Source organism: Diorhabda sublineata, chromosome 6 (assembly GCF_026230105.1).
Source record: "Diorhabda sublineata isolate icDioSubl1.1 chromosome 6, icDioSubl1.1, whole genome shotgun sequence".
Lineage (NCBI taxonomy): Eukaryota > Metazoa > Arthropoda > Insecta > Coleoptera > Chrysomelidae > Diorhabda > Diorhabda sublineata.
Window position 1 is genome coordinate 23339949 of NC_079479.1, and position 17631 is coordinate 23357579.

General features: G+C 35.1%; 1 protein-coding gene across 4 annotated transcripts in view; it reads right to left on the reverse strand.

Moving 5' to 3' along the window:
- Positions 1-17631, reverse strand: part of LOC130445032 (pleckstrin homology-like domain family B member 1) — a 138943-nt gene that overhangs the window by 49216 nt on the left and 72096 nt on the right. For 3 of the 4 annotated variants that reach the window (XM_056780503.1, XM_056780504.1, XM_056780507.1), the window contains 4 exons: positions 9332-9505; positions 5423-5770; positions 3842-4332; positions 1985-2115 (listed from right to left, as the gene is read on the reverse strand). In XM_056780503.1, the coding sequence (XP_056636481.1) occupies positions 1985-2115; positions 3842-4332; positions 5423-5770; positions 9332-9505 (1144 nt within the window). Of the gene's footprint in view, positions 1-1984; positions 2116-3841; positions 4333-5422; positions 5771-9331; positions 9506-17079; positions 17227-17631 lie in introns of those variants that run through there. The other variant, XM_056780505.1, reaches the window with a different exon arrangement.

Sequence of the window (17631 nt, forward strand, 5' to 3'; positions counted from 1 at the left end):
GTCTCCAATTAAATTATCAAAATATTTGAAATGGGCTTTTTTCACATTTTCGGAAAAAATCTGCTTGCGATTACACCATAAATTCTCCACAAATATAGCAAAATTTGTCAGGAAAAGTTTTACAACTGCGGCGCGTTTGACTCGACATGTTCCTAATTTCTAATATAAACAGGGATAATAAAGCTATTGAAAAGTACGTGTTAAGACTTAATAAATATTTTTTTCTATTATTGGACGGGTATTTCCATTTTAAAAATAAAGGTCTCGTCTGTGTTACGAAAATCTTGTCGGCCAGTGTTATTATTATCTTCTCTTATATTGTGATTTTATATGTAATTTTAGTGTTCTATTTCTATTGATCAAACTTCGAAACACCTGATTTCACGATCACATCACACCCCACTTAAGACAGAAGAAGGTAATTGGGCTAAGACTAATAGCGTGAAAGCAGCACTGTTGGCAAGCATTTGGAGACGATCTTTCAGCCGTTTCCAATGGATCCCAATGAAAACAAAGATGTTGAAATCATTGAATTTTTACAATCCCCTTTTCAGCATGAATTTTTGAAAATAGAAAATGTTATTCTGCAGCGTTTTTAGACATCACTCAAGCCTTTGACCGGGTTTGGCTTGATGGGCTTTTATTCAAAATCAGAAAATCCTTGCCTATTATCTACGACCAAATCCTTCATTCCTACCTCCATGATCGCCGTTTCTTTGTTAATTACCATGATGAACAAATTCCACTTTACAAAATAAATGCCGGAGTTCCTCAAGGCAGTGTCCTGGGACCGGTGCTTTACCTCATCTTCACGGCAGATTCACCAACTAACAATGATGTATTAGCAGCTACATTTGCCGATGGCACCGCCATACTAGCATCACACAGAGATCCTATAATCGCATCAAATACATTAAAGTTCCATCTTAACAATATACAAAAATGAGGCGTGAAAGTAAACGAATCGAAACAATCCAAGTAGCCATCACCAACCGCAAAGGCAAATGCTCAGAAGTTACTCTAAACAATCAAGCCCTACCACAACATGATGATGTTAAATATCTTGGCATGCACCTGGACAAGCGATTGACCTGGAGGAAACACATATTCACCAAACGTAAACAATTAGGTTTGAAACTAAGGGATTTATACTGGCTGCTAGGTAGAAAATCTCAATTATCATTAAAAAACAAAGTACTGATCTATAAAGTAATCCTCGAGCCCATATGGACCTCCGGAGTTCCATTGTGAGAATCAGCAGCCAAATGTGATATTGAAATTCTGGAGCGGTTTCAATCGAAGGTCCAACGATTATCGTAGATGCTCCACGGTTTGTCCCAAACTTTGCCATAACTCGTGATATCCATGTTCCAACTTATCCATAAGTTATAAAAATGGTTAAGCCTCCACCCAAACAGACTGGAATCTAACTTAATGGTGCAACCAACAGTTCAGAGTAGACTCAAAAAGCACAAACCTCACGACCTAATTAGTAGGTTTTATCGAGTGCTAGTGTGTTCCTAATAGACAAACCTAATTGATCGAGTAATCAATTATAGCCGTAAGAGAAAGTAATCAGTGGATTTCTTTCGAGCATGTCAACTTGTATTGTATCGTCACATAATTTGATTATATATATTATAGCATGTATTAAATACAACACTGGGTACAGCCACTGTAAACAGTCGAAACTAAATGAAATATTTTATGCAATGATTCATCAAAATACGGAAACTAGTAAAATTCACTATTTTTGTCATGTGAATGCGTAGTATTCGCATCGGTATATCAGTTTAATAAAATTCTTTGATAATTCCTTCGAGTAAGAATAGATAATAATAATAATAAAAAATTGGATCATAAACATTTTCGCCATTTTATCTCAGATATTACTTGTAAAGAAGTAAAAACACTCGTAGCTAAATTTAACACAGATTTCGAAAATTAAAAAAAAAACATCGATTTCAATAAATACGAAACTCACCTATTAGGCGTCATCGGTTTGCTTTTCTCACACTGTTGTTTCTCGTATTCCGCGCACATATTTAATATTTCTTCCAACCTTTGTTGTTCCGCCTTTTCTATTTCCTGTTCTTTGATCCTATCCTGTTGCGCCTAAGATAAATCCATTATGAATAACGCGATAACAAAAATTAAAAAAAAAAATTATTACACTGGAGATACAACCGCGCGATGATTACGTAAAGAAACTCACTGACTTCTCTCCGATTTTTTGTATCGGTTAAGTTATCCAACGGAATAAATATTTACACATAGATAAAAACAGCGTTAAACGTTTATTTGTACAACATACGAAAATTATAGGTGTCTGTATATGGACGTTAAGTGCACGTGTTTCTTCCTTTTACGTGAAGCTGGCGTTAGTGGTCTCACGGACAGGTTCATTCCTTTATTCTATTCCGTTTAAGAGTCCGAGTGGGCTGCTGGTCCCATACTGCGTGTCTTTCCAGGTGATTGGAATGATCACATAAGGAATTGCCATCTGCATCGCCGCGTTACAGAGGCAGGAACCAGATAGGAAGTCGTTTCAAGCTACCAGGCGCTTTTCAAGGTGGTACATAGGTGATCACCTTCTATTTGTGTCGATGAATTCCAGAGGCAGAAACCGGGAAGAAGGGTTGCTTTAGACTATCGGCTAGGTGTCAATGTCCGAGGTCGTAGTATATGTAATCGATTGTTAGCCGAGGTAACAAGATCCCTTTACTGGCGAAGGAAATCTACCGCACTGGACGAAGAGGAGTTGGAGACAGATGAGTGGAAAAAGAACAAAGACGGACCCACCGACTTATTCGACGGGTGGACACCTGAATCAGCAGTTCTCACAGAGAAGTGAATTACTACTCGACCCAGATGCTCTCTGGGCACGGAAAATATCTTCGCAGTTTCCAGCGTGAGGTTTCCTCGGAGTGTCCAACATGCGCAGGTGCACATATTCCTCGTATGCTCACATTTCAGAATGCTTTGTTACACCTGCTAAGTTGCACTAAGATTAGAAGTAACGTCTGGAAATATGTTGGAGGCTATGTTGTCAACGGAGACTGCCTGGAGAGCAACGAATACTGATGTGTTCAAGAAACAAGAGAACATAAAAGGAAGGAAAATATCGAGGGGAAGGAAGTATTTGACGAAAAAGATCCTCCCTATCTGCGAAGTAATACCTAACGGCGGTCCCGCGGAGAAAACAAAAGCCAGAGTGAGAAAAAGTTTTTGAGTTGGCATGGAAAATATGTTGAAGGCTATGCTATCAACAGACAATTCCTGGACAGCTAGGAGAACGTTCACCGTTGAAGACACTTCGCCCTGAATCGGACAAAAAGAGGAAAATCGAGAGGGAGGAATCAATTAACTGAAAAGATAGCTAGATCCTCCTCCTGCGGGAAGTAATACCTAACTGCAGTCCCATAGGGGAAACGGAGACCAAAGAAAGCCACGGGCACGATAGCCAGTGAGGTTTAGAAGAAACTTCGCTCGGAATCGAACAAAAGGAGGAAAGTCCAGAGGGAGGAAGCACTGCTCTATAGAAATAGAGGATATATAATAAAGAAGAGGAAGAAATCTAAATTAGATCTATGGTTGGAGAAGTGGAAATTTCTTTGTTGATTTCGCTGCATTAGAAAAACAATTATATAATTACAAAAATGTGTCACATGGAAATGATTTCGGCAAATGTGACCTCTGATAAAATCCAGGATTGATTCAATAAAATGGCTTCCAAAGTTTATTTAGAAGAACTCACAGACGATAATTTTAGCAGAAACCATGACGTATTTGAGTAATTAAATTCTAATCCTTCGACAAATTACTATGTAAATCATTTTACCTGGTTCCTTTTTATTTCCGCGTCGTATTTCCTGCGTTCCATTTCCTCGTAACCTTCATAGTTAAAGTCGGCCAATTCTCCTAACGATCCGCTTCGCCTGTGATCAAACTTAGGTCCATTGGGGATGGGGTTAGGGGTGACGCTTCTAAAAAAATTGGGATTTCTATTGAAGTTAGGAGATGGAGTCGCTATTCTGTTGATATTTATATTTTTACTGCTACCCGAAGTTTTATTATTCAAATCATTGTTGTCGAAATTGACGCTTTGGTTTTTGGGAATGCAACCGTTTTCGAATATGATGACTCTATTGTTGATGTTTTTCGTTTCGTGTACGGTGACGTTGACGTATTGACTTTGGTGAGATTTTTTCGAAAACGTCGGTTGGGAATGGTTTTTGCATTGAATTTTTTCATTGCTGTTGAGCTCCGCGTAGTTTAGAGCGCTTTGGGGTAAATTTTTTGCGAAGCTAGTTAGATCCGGAGGGGCTCTACCTGCAATAGATATAAAACACACACAACTATTAACCGCGTACAGTTCAGAGGTAGAAATAATTTACAAAATGATGGAAATGAAAGGATTACACCAAAGGTAGATTGTCTAATCCCAAACATTGAAACTGGGCTTGTCAGAAATCAGAGGGAAACGGATTTCTTCCTGATCCACTGTTCAATTACGGACAACGACATCTAGTACAAGTTTTTCAAGTGAGAATGCTGGAAGAATCATAGAGTTAAGAACGATGCAGCTATGGGCAAGACTATAAAACCTACGATCTTAGCGAACGAGAAGGCACAAAAAGAAAAGCATTGGAGTGAAATCGCGGTGTCTTCTAATTGACGAACTTTCAAAGAGGAATCAGTGTAACAGGAGTAGATAAGAATGGACTTACACTACACTCCAATGTAAAAATCCAACGACTTGTAGAACAAGATATCCAAGTGAGAATGCTGGAGGAATCATGAAGTCAACAACGATGCAACTATGGGCAAGATTATCAAACTTGCGAACCTAGTGACAGAGAAAGCACAAAGAGAAGCGTCTTGTAATTGACGAAATGTCAAAGAGAAATTAGTGCAACAGGAGTGAACAATAATGGACCTACACCACACTCCAATGTGCAAAGCCAGACAAAGACGAAGACATCTAGTAAAAGATTTTCAAGTGAGAATGCTATAAAAATCAAAATCAACAACGAAGCCACTATGGGCAAAACTGCCAAACCTCTGAGTCTAGTTAAGGAGATCAGTCAATGATAAGAGCAATGGAGTGAATTCGCCACGACTTTTCATTGACAATATTGGTCAATGTGGAATGACCGACGCGCAAGTTCAGGTAAAAATGATGATGTACAGCAGAAGTTTTTTAATTAAGAATACTGAAGGAGTAATAGAGTCAACGCCGAGATAACTATGAACAATACTCTTAAACCCTGCACGGTTTGAGTTGAAGAAATGTCAAAGCGGTTCCAATACAATTTTCTTTACCAAATTTATTCACAGACTGTTTCTAAAATGGAATAATGAGTAAATATAGAAGAAAAATAACTTATTTGGTAGAACCTTTGGCAAAAATTGTACTCACCTATGACGTCCTTGACGGGAGTGTTTACTGTTGCCACATTTGAAGGAAAGACTTTCGGCGAAATAGATTTCTTGTAATTTTGAGCTGCCAGATATTCGAATTTAGATACTTTGGTCATTATACTGGAAGGAGGTTCCTCGCTACCGCTATCCGATAGAGATTCTCTAGGACTTTTCCTCGGTGCCACGGGTGGTTTCTTGTTGAATTTACTCATGAATGAGTTGTCCGGTTCAAAATTAATTGGAGCCATCGAGATTCTTGGATTTGGTAGCACCGATTTCATAAGTTTCGCTTCAGCTGGGTGATTGAATCGCATGTAATTAGATCTTCCGAATGTAAGCATACAACCTGGATACAAATATCAAAATATAAACTATGTTATACTTAATATGGAAAACGCATGCAAGAAATAAAAATGGCAGGAGAAAATTGACGAATAACATGGCAAGAAATAAAACGGAAGACACAGAATTGGAAAAACTGGAAACTCCGATATACCTTACACTTGAAAAGGTAGAAATGCTTCAGGATTAACTAGGTATGTTATCTATATTTTCAAAAAATTTATATTAGTTCCATAGTTAGTTTCAAATTTCGTGACAAGATCCGTTAGAGACAAAAGAAATCTCGATTCAATGAGATTTGGTGACAAAAAAAGGCAAGGAGATACTCAAGACACATGTGAGGTTTCTGTTCAATAGTGCAATCAACTTATAGTAGGCTTGGTGTTCGGCTAAAAGAAAACCCGATAAAGACGCTGTCAGGGTTGATAACTGATTAGAGCCCTTCTGTAGTATACAGTAATTCCAATTAATCTAAAGAGGAATTAGTGTATAGAAAATAGATAGAACATTCTTTTTTCCTTTCTACACAGGCATTTGTCTATATAATTACGCAGATATCGAGTATTCTGGAGTATACTCAAACGTCAAATTGATATAAGTTAAAAGTTTGGAGTTTTGCTCATAAATATTATATACATAAATCAGTATATTACAGAAAAGGATACTCAGAATGGTAATTACGTAATATCCATTTATGTAAAAGATTAAAATTTATTATTATCGATCTATTACTTTTTAGGGGTTGTTTCATTGATTTATTGATATCATTAAGATAATACCCATATTAGTGAAAAGACTACTACTACTAACGGTGTCGTTTTAAGCGGACGTGATCAAATGAAGCATGATGTGACTTTTAATAAGAGATTGGAGGCACACAACGCTGATAGAAAATAGTTATGTAGCGGATACAGCAAAATAATAAAAATTTTTTCGCTTCGGGAAAAGGCTATTGTTTTCTAAAATCCTTCGTCGTTGCCTTAGAAGTACAGTACTTTCAACCTGCTCAGACAGCAGAGTTGCTATAAAAGCTATAATGGCCTAACCGGTATTCTCTAGGCTTGTTTGTGCCACTTACGAGGTTATATTGAAAAATTCTTAGCCTACTATAGAACCAAACAAAATTTCAATGTCAAAATATTTTATTACTCAACATATTCTCCTCTTAATTGGATACATTTATCACAGCGAACCTGCAACGTCTCTAGACCTTTTAAAAAAAATTTTCTTCTTGCTTTGCAAACCAGACCCCCACAGCTTTTATTATCTTCTCTTTGGAAGAAAATTTACAATCATTTAAACTTTTTTTCAGTTGAGGAAAGAGATGATAGTCGGGCTAAGCCAAATCTGGTGAATAAGGGGGGTGTTCTAGTAATTCAAACCCTAAATCACGAATGTTTTGCATGGCAACATGAGATTTGTGTGCAAGGGCGTTGTCCACCAAAACACCTTTCGCGTCTTTTCTCTTTAATTTTTTCCCATAGAGTGGTCACTAATGTCGAATAGTAATCTCCAGTTATTGTTCTACCCATATCCAAAAAATCAATCATGATTACTCCATGGCAATCCCAAAAAACTGAAGCAAGAATTTTTGCAGCAGATTTTGGTACACGAAACTTCTTAGGTCTTGGAGAACCAGAGTGTCGCCATTCCATCGATTGTTGCTTTGTTTCTGGATCGTAGAAATGTACCCAAGTCTCATCCAAAGTAACAATTCGGTTTAAGAAGTGTACATCGTTTTCAAATCGAGCATAGATTGAACGCGATGCTTCTACCCTTGCACGCTTTTGGTCAACATTCAAACATTTGGGGATCCATTTTTACAGCAATTTTTCTCATATCCAAATTGACTTGAACTATATGATGAACGCTTTCGTATGAAATATTCAGTGCTTCAGATATCCGTTTTAACCCAAATCGACGGTCTGATAAAATCATGTCATGAACAGCATCGATATTTTCGGGGACTGACACAGAAACTGGCCTTCCCGATCGGTTATCATCTTTAATGGAAAATTTTCCTCTTTTGAAGTTTGCAGTCCAATTTTTCACGGTCGCATACGAAGGACATTTATCACCAAGGGTATTGAGCATATCTTCGTAAATCTGCTTACCTCTTAACCATCTTAAATGTAGGTACTTTTTGATGGCTCGATACTACAATTTTTCGATTTTCACAATATCGGTGGACATCTTTTTTCTTTTAATTTATTGTGTAACTTTGGTTCACTTTTTTGACGTCAAACTTTGCACTGACACTTCTAATAATTTATTGTTCGTTGCTATGCTAACGCAATATTTTGTTAATGCATGGAACTGGTCTAGGCTAACTAGATATCAATACATCCCGTAGAAAACGACGAGCTGATTCATTCGCTAGACACAGGCGACAATAAAATCAACCATTCTTGGTGTAGCTATCACATCGATGAGTAGTCTGCAGGTAAAACAGTCTCTATGACTATGGATGGATTGTGCATTGTGCCTGTCTCACCAATCAACTGTTTCGCATAAACAGACATAATAAACGACTGTTGACTTGTCTTCTTAAACTCATCTATACGCTATAGGTATCAAAGACGACCAGAATGTCAATGGTGTTTTCAAACGGATGAAACTGCAGACCATGTCATCGGTTGAAGCCTAGCACTTACACGTGTGAGGTTTAAACATATAGGCAAGTCTTACAGTTTGCTCAATGGAATTAAAAGGCTCAAGCCAATGTGTTTGATTGACTTTTTCAAGGATATTGATATTTGGTAATTTTATATGTGGTTCGATGGTTCTCCACCGTTCTCTATCTCCACTATAGCTTTATTCGCGATGCTGATTTCAAATCAGTTTAGGAACCATTTTCTTGCATACTTTCAAAGGCAGTTTTGTGTTCGTGGATACAATCGGTTTCGTAAATTATTGATTACGAATCAGCCATAATGAAAAGTGTAGGTTTGAACATGTTTTTTTAGCTTCTTATTACTCAATAAAAAATCCTGAACCAGTATAATCGAGAGAGCGTATTACAGCTAATCCTGAATCGAATCAGAATCAGTTGATTCTAAATATGACTCGCGAACAAAGTTAATATCAGTAAGAGGTTCTTCAAATTATGTTGAACGTTTATCATCAACTTCATATGACATTTTGATTCATTGCTTTTAGTTATCACAACATACAATCCATCATCGCTTTAATATGTTCATTTACGATTACGTTTCGATAAATAGCCTTAATCGTGGTATGATTATAGATTTAAACTCATTCCAGCGTTCGTTACAAAAATAGAAAATAAATAATTGAACTGATTTGATATCTAATTCCAGTTAAAATTTACGAGATGTGATCAAAAAATACTGATAAATGAGTAACATTAATAGTATTAATGGAATATGAATTGAAATTATTATTAATGATGTGAGAAAAAACTAAAACTCCGCCAAATATAAATAATGAGAAAGTTATGAAACTGTAAAAATTTTCTTTACTCTTCAAACTTCCTTGTATTTTCCAATTAAGAGGGATTAAGACAGAAAATGCTATTTTAATATATATAAATACCAATATTTACCTTGAGATAATCTCGTAGGGGTAGTAACCCTCACCCCATCAATAGAAAGATATTCGGATAAAGGGTATATGGTCACGATTCCCTCGCTGTTTTCGATATGACAATGTAGAGATTGTACTCCTGTGCCTTGGATGGGGATATCAACTCCGGAACCGCTTCCAACTGTAACACGACCTTGAAACAGAAAAAAACTCAAATGAGAAATGTTCAAATATTGCTTGTTCCGGTGGAAATCCAATGATCAATTGATTTTAAGTCATCTGATTGAAGAGAACCACTCAGTTTTCACTTTATCATGTTGCTGTGGATACATATTGATTTATTTCGATTTTAACATATCAAATATTCAATATATCAAAATGTTACGATTTGGTTGTAATACTGAAGACAATATTAATGAAATTATAGAATTAAACATCAAAAAATACTGTTTACAGTAAAAAATTTGTATGGAAAGCATTTATGGACTTTTACAATGATAGGAAGTATCAATTAGATGGAAATCGGACGGCGATAAAATTGATATGGATTTTAAAGGATTAGGCTGTGAACATGAGAAGAAAAGATAGTACAGAGTTTAAAGAAACTACGGTCAAAACAATGTGGAACCTTGTAAGTAAGCTGTTACAAGAAAAATATTATGAGGCAATGAAAGTTATTATTGACGCATTTAAAACTACGATTAGATCCCTGTAAAAGGAAACAAAGTTCGACAGCATTACGTACCGTAGAAATAACGAAAATAATAAATTTATCGAATGAAAATACCCCTAAAGGGGTGCAACGGAAATTCTATCACATAGCCGCGGTAGAATTAGCTTTGCGATGTGGGGAAGCTGCTGCTTACTTGACTGAAGTTTTTGTATGGAATCAAACAACGATGGTTCTGAATTCAGCAAGACTTGCCGAAGTGTTAGATTTTTTTAAAAATTGATGTCAAAAAGGGGCCACATATTAAAATCAAAAGATTATTCCTAAGAATAAACCGTCACTATAAATTCGAAAATAATCACTGGTATGATAATATGTCCATTGAAAGAAATTCAATTCAAAATTGGACAAAGTTGTTTGTCGAAGCGATTGGCTCAAATAGCTAGAAAAAAATACTAATGACTCCGATAGATGGAGTGCCAAAAGTGGTTTACAAAGCAAGAGCTTATAAAAACTAATGGTTACAACAATACCAGCTCAATAAAACCCTACTTGATAATTAAAGGGCATCATAAACAAGTTAATTACAGCATGCGTATTGGAAATAAATCTTCATCAGTTATAGAAACTAACACGTCTGGATCTTCACTTAACTATTTTAATTGATCTTTTGTTAATTTTGCTCTGTATTTTTTCTATAATTATTAACAAACCTGAAAACAAAACTACGAAAACTCGCCATCATTTCTTTTTCTGTAAACCTTCTCATTTTTTTAACACGCTTTCATTAATTTTTCCTACATGTTTGTAACTGATTTTTTGGCCTCGATTTTTTCCTACTACTTTGAGCAATTAGATTCTATTTAAATCTTGTACACTAGTCAAATACTGACGAAAATGCAATAATTGGATCAAAATATCTGATTAACCTGATTCGCGAGGATTCATAAATTTATTTTTGTATCCTTTGCATGAGAGTTAGCGAGTTAAAGCTAGTGGACAAACTTCGTGCAGTTCAAGATTTATAAAATCGATATGCAACCATCAACATATCAGTAGCTTTGCCGCTTCCGCTTATAGAAACGGAGATTACATCTATACTACTATACTACACTATGATATAACTTGTTTTTAAAAAAAAATTATTGTAGGTGATAAAGGTAAAGTGTAGATGAACACAAAAATACAAGTTTGGAAAAAATGTCCGTCTATCTGTTTGTACACGCTAATCTCTGGAACTACTGGACGGATTTTCATAAAACATTTACCAATTTCTTCATCTTAGCTTGGAGCAGCATTGAGGCTATATTTGATCGAAATTGGTGTACGAAAAAATAGTTATGTTGATCTAAAGTTAATTACTTCGCTTCGTGGCTGTCTTCGGCGTAATTTGTGTAACATGTAAGTGAGTACCTAGGATGTATTCGATATTAAATCGTTGGAATGGAAAAATAAAAAAATAAAAAATGATTTAGCCATAATTGTAGTGTTAATATTATAAGCACTATCTAACGAACCTATTCTGTATCTATTTCAAACAGAGATGCACAGATTTTTTCTGATTTATTGCTACAAATTGGCGAGGTTTGCCTGGTAGTTTATGCTGTAGGGTTGAGTCATTACCAGACCTCATTTCCTTTGTTTATGGCAATGAAATTCACGCAAACTCTTGGCTTTGCGAAAGAACCATGTTCACTCCTCGGAGTGATCGAGCTGCCGATATAAACTTACAGATACTCGACACAATTGAAGGAGAATAGGTTGAGTATGTCTCTATAAACAGAGTTATGGAGCAAGGCCACTCGACGAATTATCCAGTGGAATTTTTAAATTCTTTGAGCGCGACTGGCCTTTCTTCACACATTATTCATTTGAAAAAAGAAGTTCCAATCATATTATTGCGGAACATAAGCCCACTCAAAATTTGTAATGGTACAAGACTTAAAATATCGTCACTTCAGCGTAACGTAATAGAGGCGGAAATTTTGACAGGATGTTTCACCGGCGAGCGGGTGTTTATATCAAGAATCCCTCTCATCCCAAACAACTTTCCATTTCATGTGAAACGAGTCTAATTCCCGGTTAGTCTTTGTAATCCAATAACTATCAACAAAGCGCAGGGGCAGACTCTAGGCGTTTCAGGGGTGGACGTTGGTGTAAGCTGCTACTCACGCCGTCAACTAGATGTTGTTCGCTTCCAAGTAAGTGAACCAAATAAATTAATTGTAAACATCCCAACAAACCGAATGTCCAACGTTATACACAGGGTTTCTCACGACGAGGTTAAACCATCTGTATATGGCAAAATACTTATAGTAAAATCATGAAAATTTCTACGTTTGGGTTTTCGGATACGATCTTCGGTTCAATCAGAAATCGACTGTAACTTTTTTATATTAAATAGAACACCCTGTATATTAATAGATTATTGAAATTTACGTAAAATTTCAGTATACTTTTGTCTGAAAACTTTTTTCGAAAAATGCATACTTATAAATTAAAATTAAATATTTATAGAAAACATTTAATATCTTGGTAACGGTAAGGTTTAGGTATAGGTAAGTATAAATGAATTTTTTATCCCTGAATGCATTAAAATAGAAAAAACTGGGTGGTTCTATTTAAAAAAATAAAGAAATTTGATATTTATGACGTTAAACTTTGAACATATTTTATACGCACCCTGTATAAAATGAAAAATTTTCCAGCATAGATTCAAATACGTGTGACCTTTCTAAAAGCAACCGAATATTTTGAATGGAACACCCTGTATATTAATACATTTTTGAAATCTACGTAAAATTTTGGTATACTTTTGTCTAATAACTTTTTTCGAAAAATGTATACTTTTTGAGTTATTAATTCTTTTCTTAGACTGTTGCAGACCCTTATAAATTATTTTTTTAAGAGATACCCTTAAAGATATGTTCTGTTCGGCTACTTTTAACGAAGTCCGATGCATTTGAACCTATGTTGAAAACTTTTTCATTTTATGCGGGGTGTGTATAAAAAGTGTTCAAAGTTTAACTTCATAAATATCAAATTTCTTTATTTTTTTAAAAGAACCACCCGGTTTTTTCTATTTTAATGCATTCAGGGGTAAAAATAAGGTAAATTCGTGTATGATTTTCTATACTCAAACCTTACCGTTATCTAGATATTAAATGTTTTCTGTAAATTTTTAGAGATGCACGTGTGGTCTAAATTTTATTTTGACCCGTTGATACAAGCACTAAGAAATCTTGTCAAGGTCTGTAAAAAAATCGTCTGATCTTGCTAAAAGCAACCGAATAAAAACCATTTTCATATCTCTTAGAGTATCCTCGTATAAAAATAATTTATAAGGGTCTGCAACGGTCAAATTTTTTACAAAAAAATTAATAACTCAAAAAGTATGCATTTTACGAAAAAAGAATACTAAAATTTTACGTAGATTTCTAAAATCTAATAATATACAGGGTGCTTCATTTAAAACAACAAAGTTAGAGTTGACTCGTATCCGAAAACCCAAACGTAGAAATTTTCATGATTTTACTATAAGTATTTTGCCATATACAGATAGTTTTAACTCGTTGTGGGACACCCTGTATAAAGAGGTATTGTAAATACTCATAAAATAACTGTTTTATTTTATACAAATTATGTTGTGAGATTTGTGAGTGTAATTTTTGTTTAATATATTGTTATATCAAACATTGATTTCATTTATCCTTGGTAATATATAAATAATAAGAGTTTATTAAAATAAACCCTTATTTACGTGAACGAAGTCGCGGGCACAGCTAATTGTGAATATACCTCGTATGATTTTGGTAATTTTGTACAGAAATATTGGACTTCTATCTATGTTCATAAGTCGACTTTATGTTATATACGTCACGTCTGACGAATGAAAAATACCATTAAAAACAGGTTTTTTCTAATTTATAAGTTATCGTTTATATATATTTTATAATCCAACAATTTCATATTAATTATGTTGATGATAATTAACACATCATGAAAACGTTTAGGTTTACAGAATTCTCGTTCTCAATTTTAATTGCCCAAACGTTCTTGGTTATAATTAGTAATAATATTTATTGAATCATTTCAATACAACAGCTGGTGTTTTTACACAGTATGAATGAATTCCTAATAAAGGCCCGTTTCGCACCAAGCCAGTCTAGTCCATTCGCGTCCAGTCATGTCGGACGCTTCTGAATTGGAAATATTAACTTATCATTAAAGCAACGAGAATGTGTAAATCTGGTTTCATACTAATCGCGTCCCGTCAAGTCCCAACGCGTCAAGACTTGCCAAGACCTATTGCGACGCAGCCGGTCAAAAATTTTAAGACATTTGTGACATTTGCACAGAGAAAATGGATATAGAAGCACTAATTGTATTAGTGCAAGCGAAAGAAGCAATGTACGATCCTAAATTCCCAAAGCACAGAGATCGGGATTTTATTGCTGCTGCATGGAGGTGCATAGCTATTGAATTGGACACAACTGGTAAGTAACTAAGTTTTTATTACAGTATATTTTCGTGAAAAAGCGGTACATATTTGTCTACAAAACATCCCGACATTTCTCGTATTGCCATGGTACAGAACCTTCTGGTGACATGAAATACTCTGTTAATTGTTCTCGGATCTGCATTGCCTTTGTATTTGCTCTGTGGATACTTGTAGGTCTTACGGATTGAAGTTGAAGATCGATTGAATTTTGTTCGTTAAATTCGGTTTCCAGAATCTTGTCACTTTTCTTTTGAACTTGTCGGACAAAATTGTGTAATACGCAAGCACTTTTAATGATTGAAAGAACCGAATACTAGTCTTCTTAAATGTATGAGATGAACCCAACAGAAATTTCGTCTTTTCTTCATCTTCCTTCTTCTGTATAATCGGAGTAAAATTATGACTTGCAGAAGAGCATCCATCTTGTCACAAATTCTTTACAACACTGACTGCCTCAGACTAAACAAGCGACATATTCAGTGCGAAAGCAAATTTTGACGTGACTTTACTGAACAAAACTTGACTAGACGCGAATGAACTGAACTGGCTTGGTGCGAAATGTGCCTCAAGTCTCAACAAACTTCAAACATCATAGTAGAGCTTGAACGACCACTAATTCAACTTGGAAAATGTCTCAAATCGAGTAATAAAATGTTTGACTAAAAAAGCATTAATACCAACACAAATCAAAAACAGAATTAACTTTGTATACGATCACTGTTTCGCATTCTAATGCTACGGTACACGAATGTGGTTTCACAGAGATTGAACAACCACAATATAGCTCGGATCTGACCCCATCCAACTTTTTTGTCGTCTATTTGGTTCTAAACGTTATTCCAAAGATGTAAAGAAGAAGTTGGACATTGCTTTCTGACTTCTCTGTCCAATTTGTTCCACAACAACTCAATCGGGTTGAGGTCGGGCAAATCATTACTTCAATGTATTCTTCCTCTATCAATTTTTCAAATACCCTTTACATGGCCTCGAAGAATGCTTGGAATCGTTATCATACTGGAAGATAAATTTTCTGTCAAGCGCTAGCGTACTACATTTTCCTTAAATTCCTCCAAATTTTTATAGTCTTCTTGCATCAAATCTCTTTAATTTCTTCCAGGTCTTCAGTCGCCCTTACCAAAACACCCCCAACCCATTCCGAGCCTCAGTAGTGATTTACATTCGAGATTACACATTTTACATTCGTTCTTCCTTTGGTCTGCGCACAAACACCCAAAAACCTCAAACTTTGACTCATCACTCCATAAAACTCTCCCACTTTTTATACGTACAATTTTTATATTTCTTGGCCTACTGCAGCCTCTCTGTTTTATTTTGACGTCTTAAAATAGGTTTCTTCACTGCTACCTTTCCAAAATGGCCAACTTCTCTCAAACTTCTTTTCAGTTTAGAAGTACTCAAAGGCAGATCCCTAAATTCATTGATCTAATCTGAGTGAGTCGTATCGATCAATACAATACGTTAAACTTCAGTGGTTGTGATTTTTTGAGGTTGCCCTGAAGGTTTTGTTGTTTTCTATCCCCAAAGTTGGTGGATGCATATTTTTTCACATTGTAGTCCACGATACGTCAAGGTATTTTTAATTCGGCGGTAATGGTACGTTTACTTTTGCTTAAACTATGAAGACTTTCGATTAATACACTAGTTTCAACCAATAGTTCCTTAAAACTTACAACAAAACAATCTATATACGAACTTCACAAAACGATGTCTTGGTTCAAAAAGAATAAATCATATATGTTTGCGTCTCACAGGGCTAACTGGGACCAAACTACAATTATTATAAACAGCGAAGAGACAATTCACAGTTGAAGAATAATCAGCCAGAAATTTTGTTTTGTCAGAGACTGTTTTGACTACCGTTTGTAAATATGAAAGAGAAATTTGTAGAAGTGTATTATTTGTATAAAGTAGGTAAAAACTTTTGACCGATAGTGTACCAAAATTGGTGATTGGCGTTATTTTTTGTGTTTTGTTTCTTATTTCTGACGTTTATTTCCATCATCTCAGGTGATTCTGAGATTATTTTCATTTTGCTATGGTTTTTTATTTGCCGAAATCCAGTCTTTTTATCTTTTCAATGTAGCTATACCGTCAAATGTTTGTTTAAGTTGTTAATGTTAGATGTTATTTCAGGTGTTAGGCAAAGAAATAAACATTATTGTTGTTGGTTCCCTGTAGAATTATTGCATTTAGTTGTTGGACAGAGTTTTGCATTTCAAATCGACCCTATGTTTCTTTAGTTAACTGATTATAATATTTGTTGATCTCTCTAATTTTTTCTTCAATAGCTTTTTCTTCTTCAATGGTGTTACATCCCGCTACGCCTTGAGCTCCTTAAGTTTTCTTCCCTAGTTGTTTCTGTCCAGAACTGTCCTCTCCCAATTGCGTATCTTTAGAAAACTGATTGCTTTTTCTGCGACTTCTTCCTGCCATCTTTCCCGACATCTTTCAATAGGTATGTATACCGAAACTCAAATTGTTTTTTGTAAAATATTAAAGTTATTAACCAAATATCTCCTAATTAAATATAACCTTGTAAACAGAAACATTTAATAAGAAACAATGAGTTAATTACCATGTTATTAATGCCAACATATATCACAAACACACTACCACAAATGACTAAAGTTCACACACGATTAAAAACACTACGAAACATCGAATCGTTAAAAAACGATCTAAACACGAAAAAAAAAAAAAGAAAAACAGCTGCAATCTACAAGACGTTCACAAAACAACTGAAAGTTACATAAGTCAAACGAATCAATTTCGGAATGTGGGAATCATTTTTAACCAGTTATTTAAATCATTTTTACTCATACCTAACGTTCGTAACAGCTATTATTGAAGGTTGGCATAAATCGAAAAGCAAATGAAAATTTTATAGCAATAAAGAAAACCAGTGCTGTACTTTCGCTTATTATAATTTAATGACTCAATATATAAATAGCGACGAAGCCAACGTCAAAATTTTAAACCAGGCAGTTTAAATATTGACATTAAAAGTAAATGTGTAGTTTGAATACAGGGCGTAGCGCGAAAAGTGTTGATTGAAAGTAATCTAAAAATAGGAGACTGTAGGTTAAAGTAAGCAACAATTGTACATGTTGGCGGGTAAGTTTAAAAC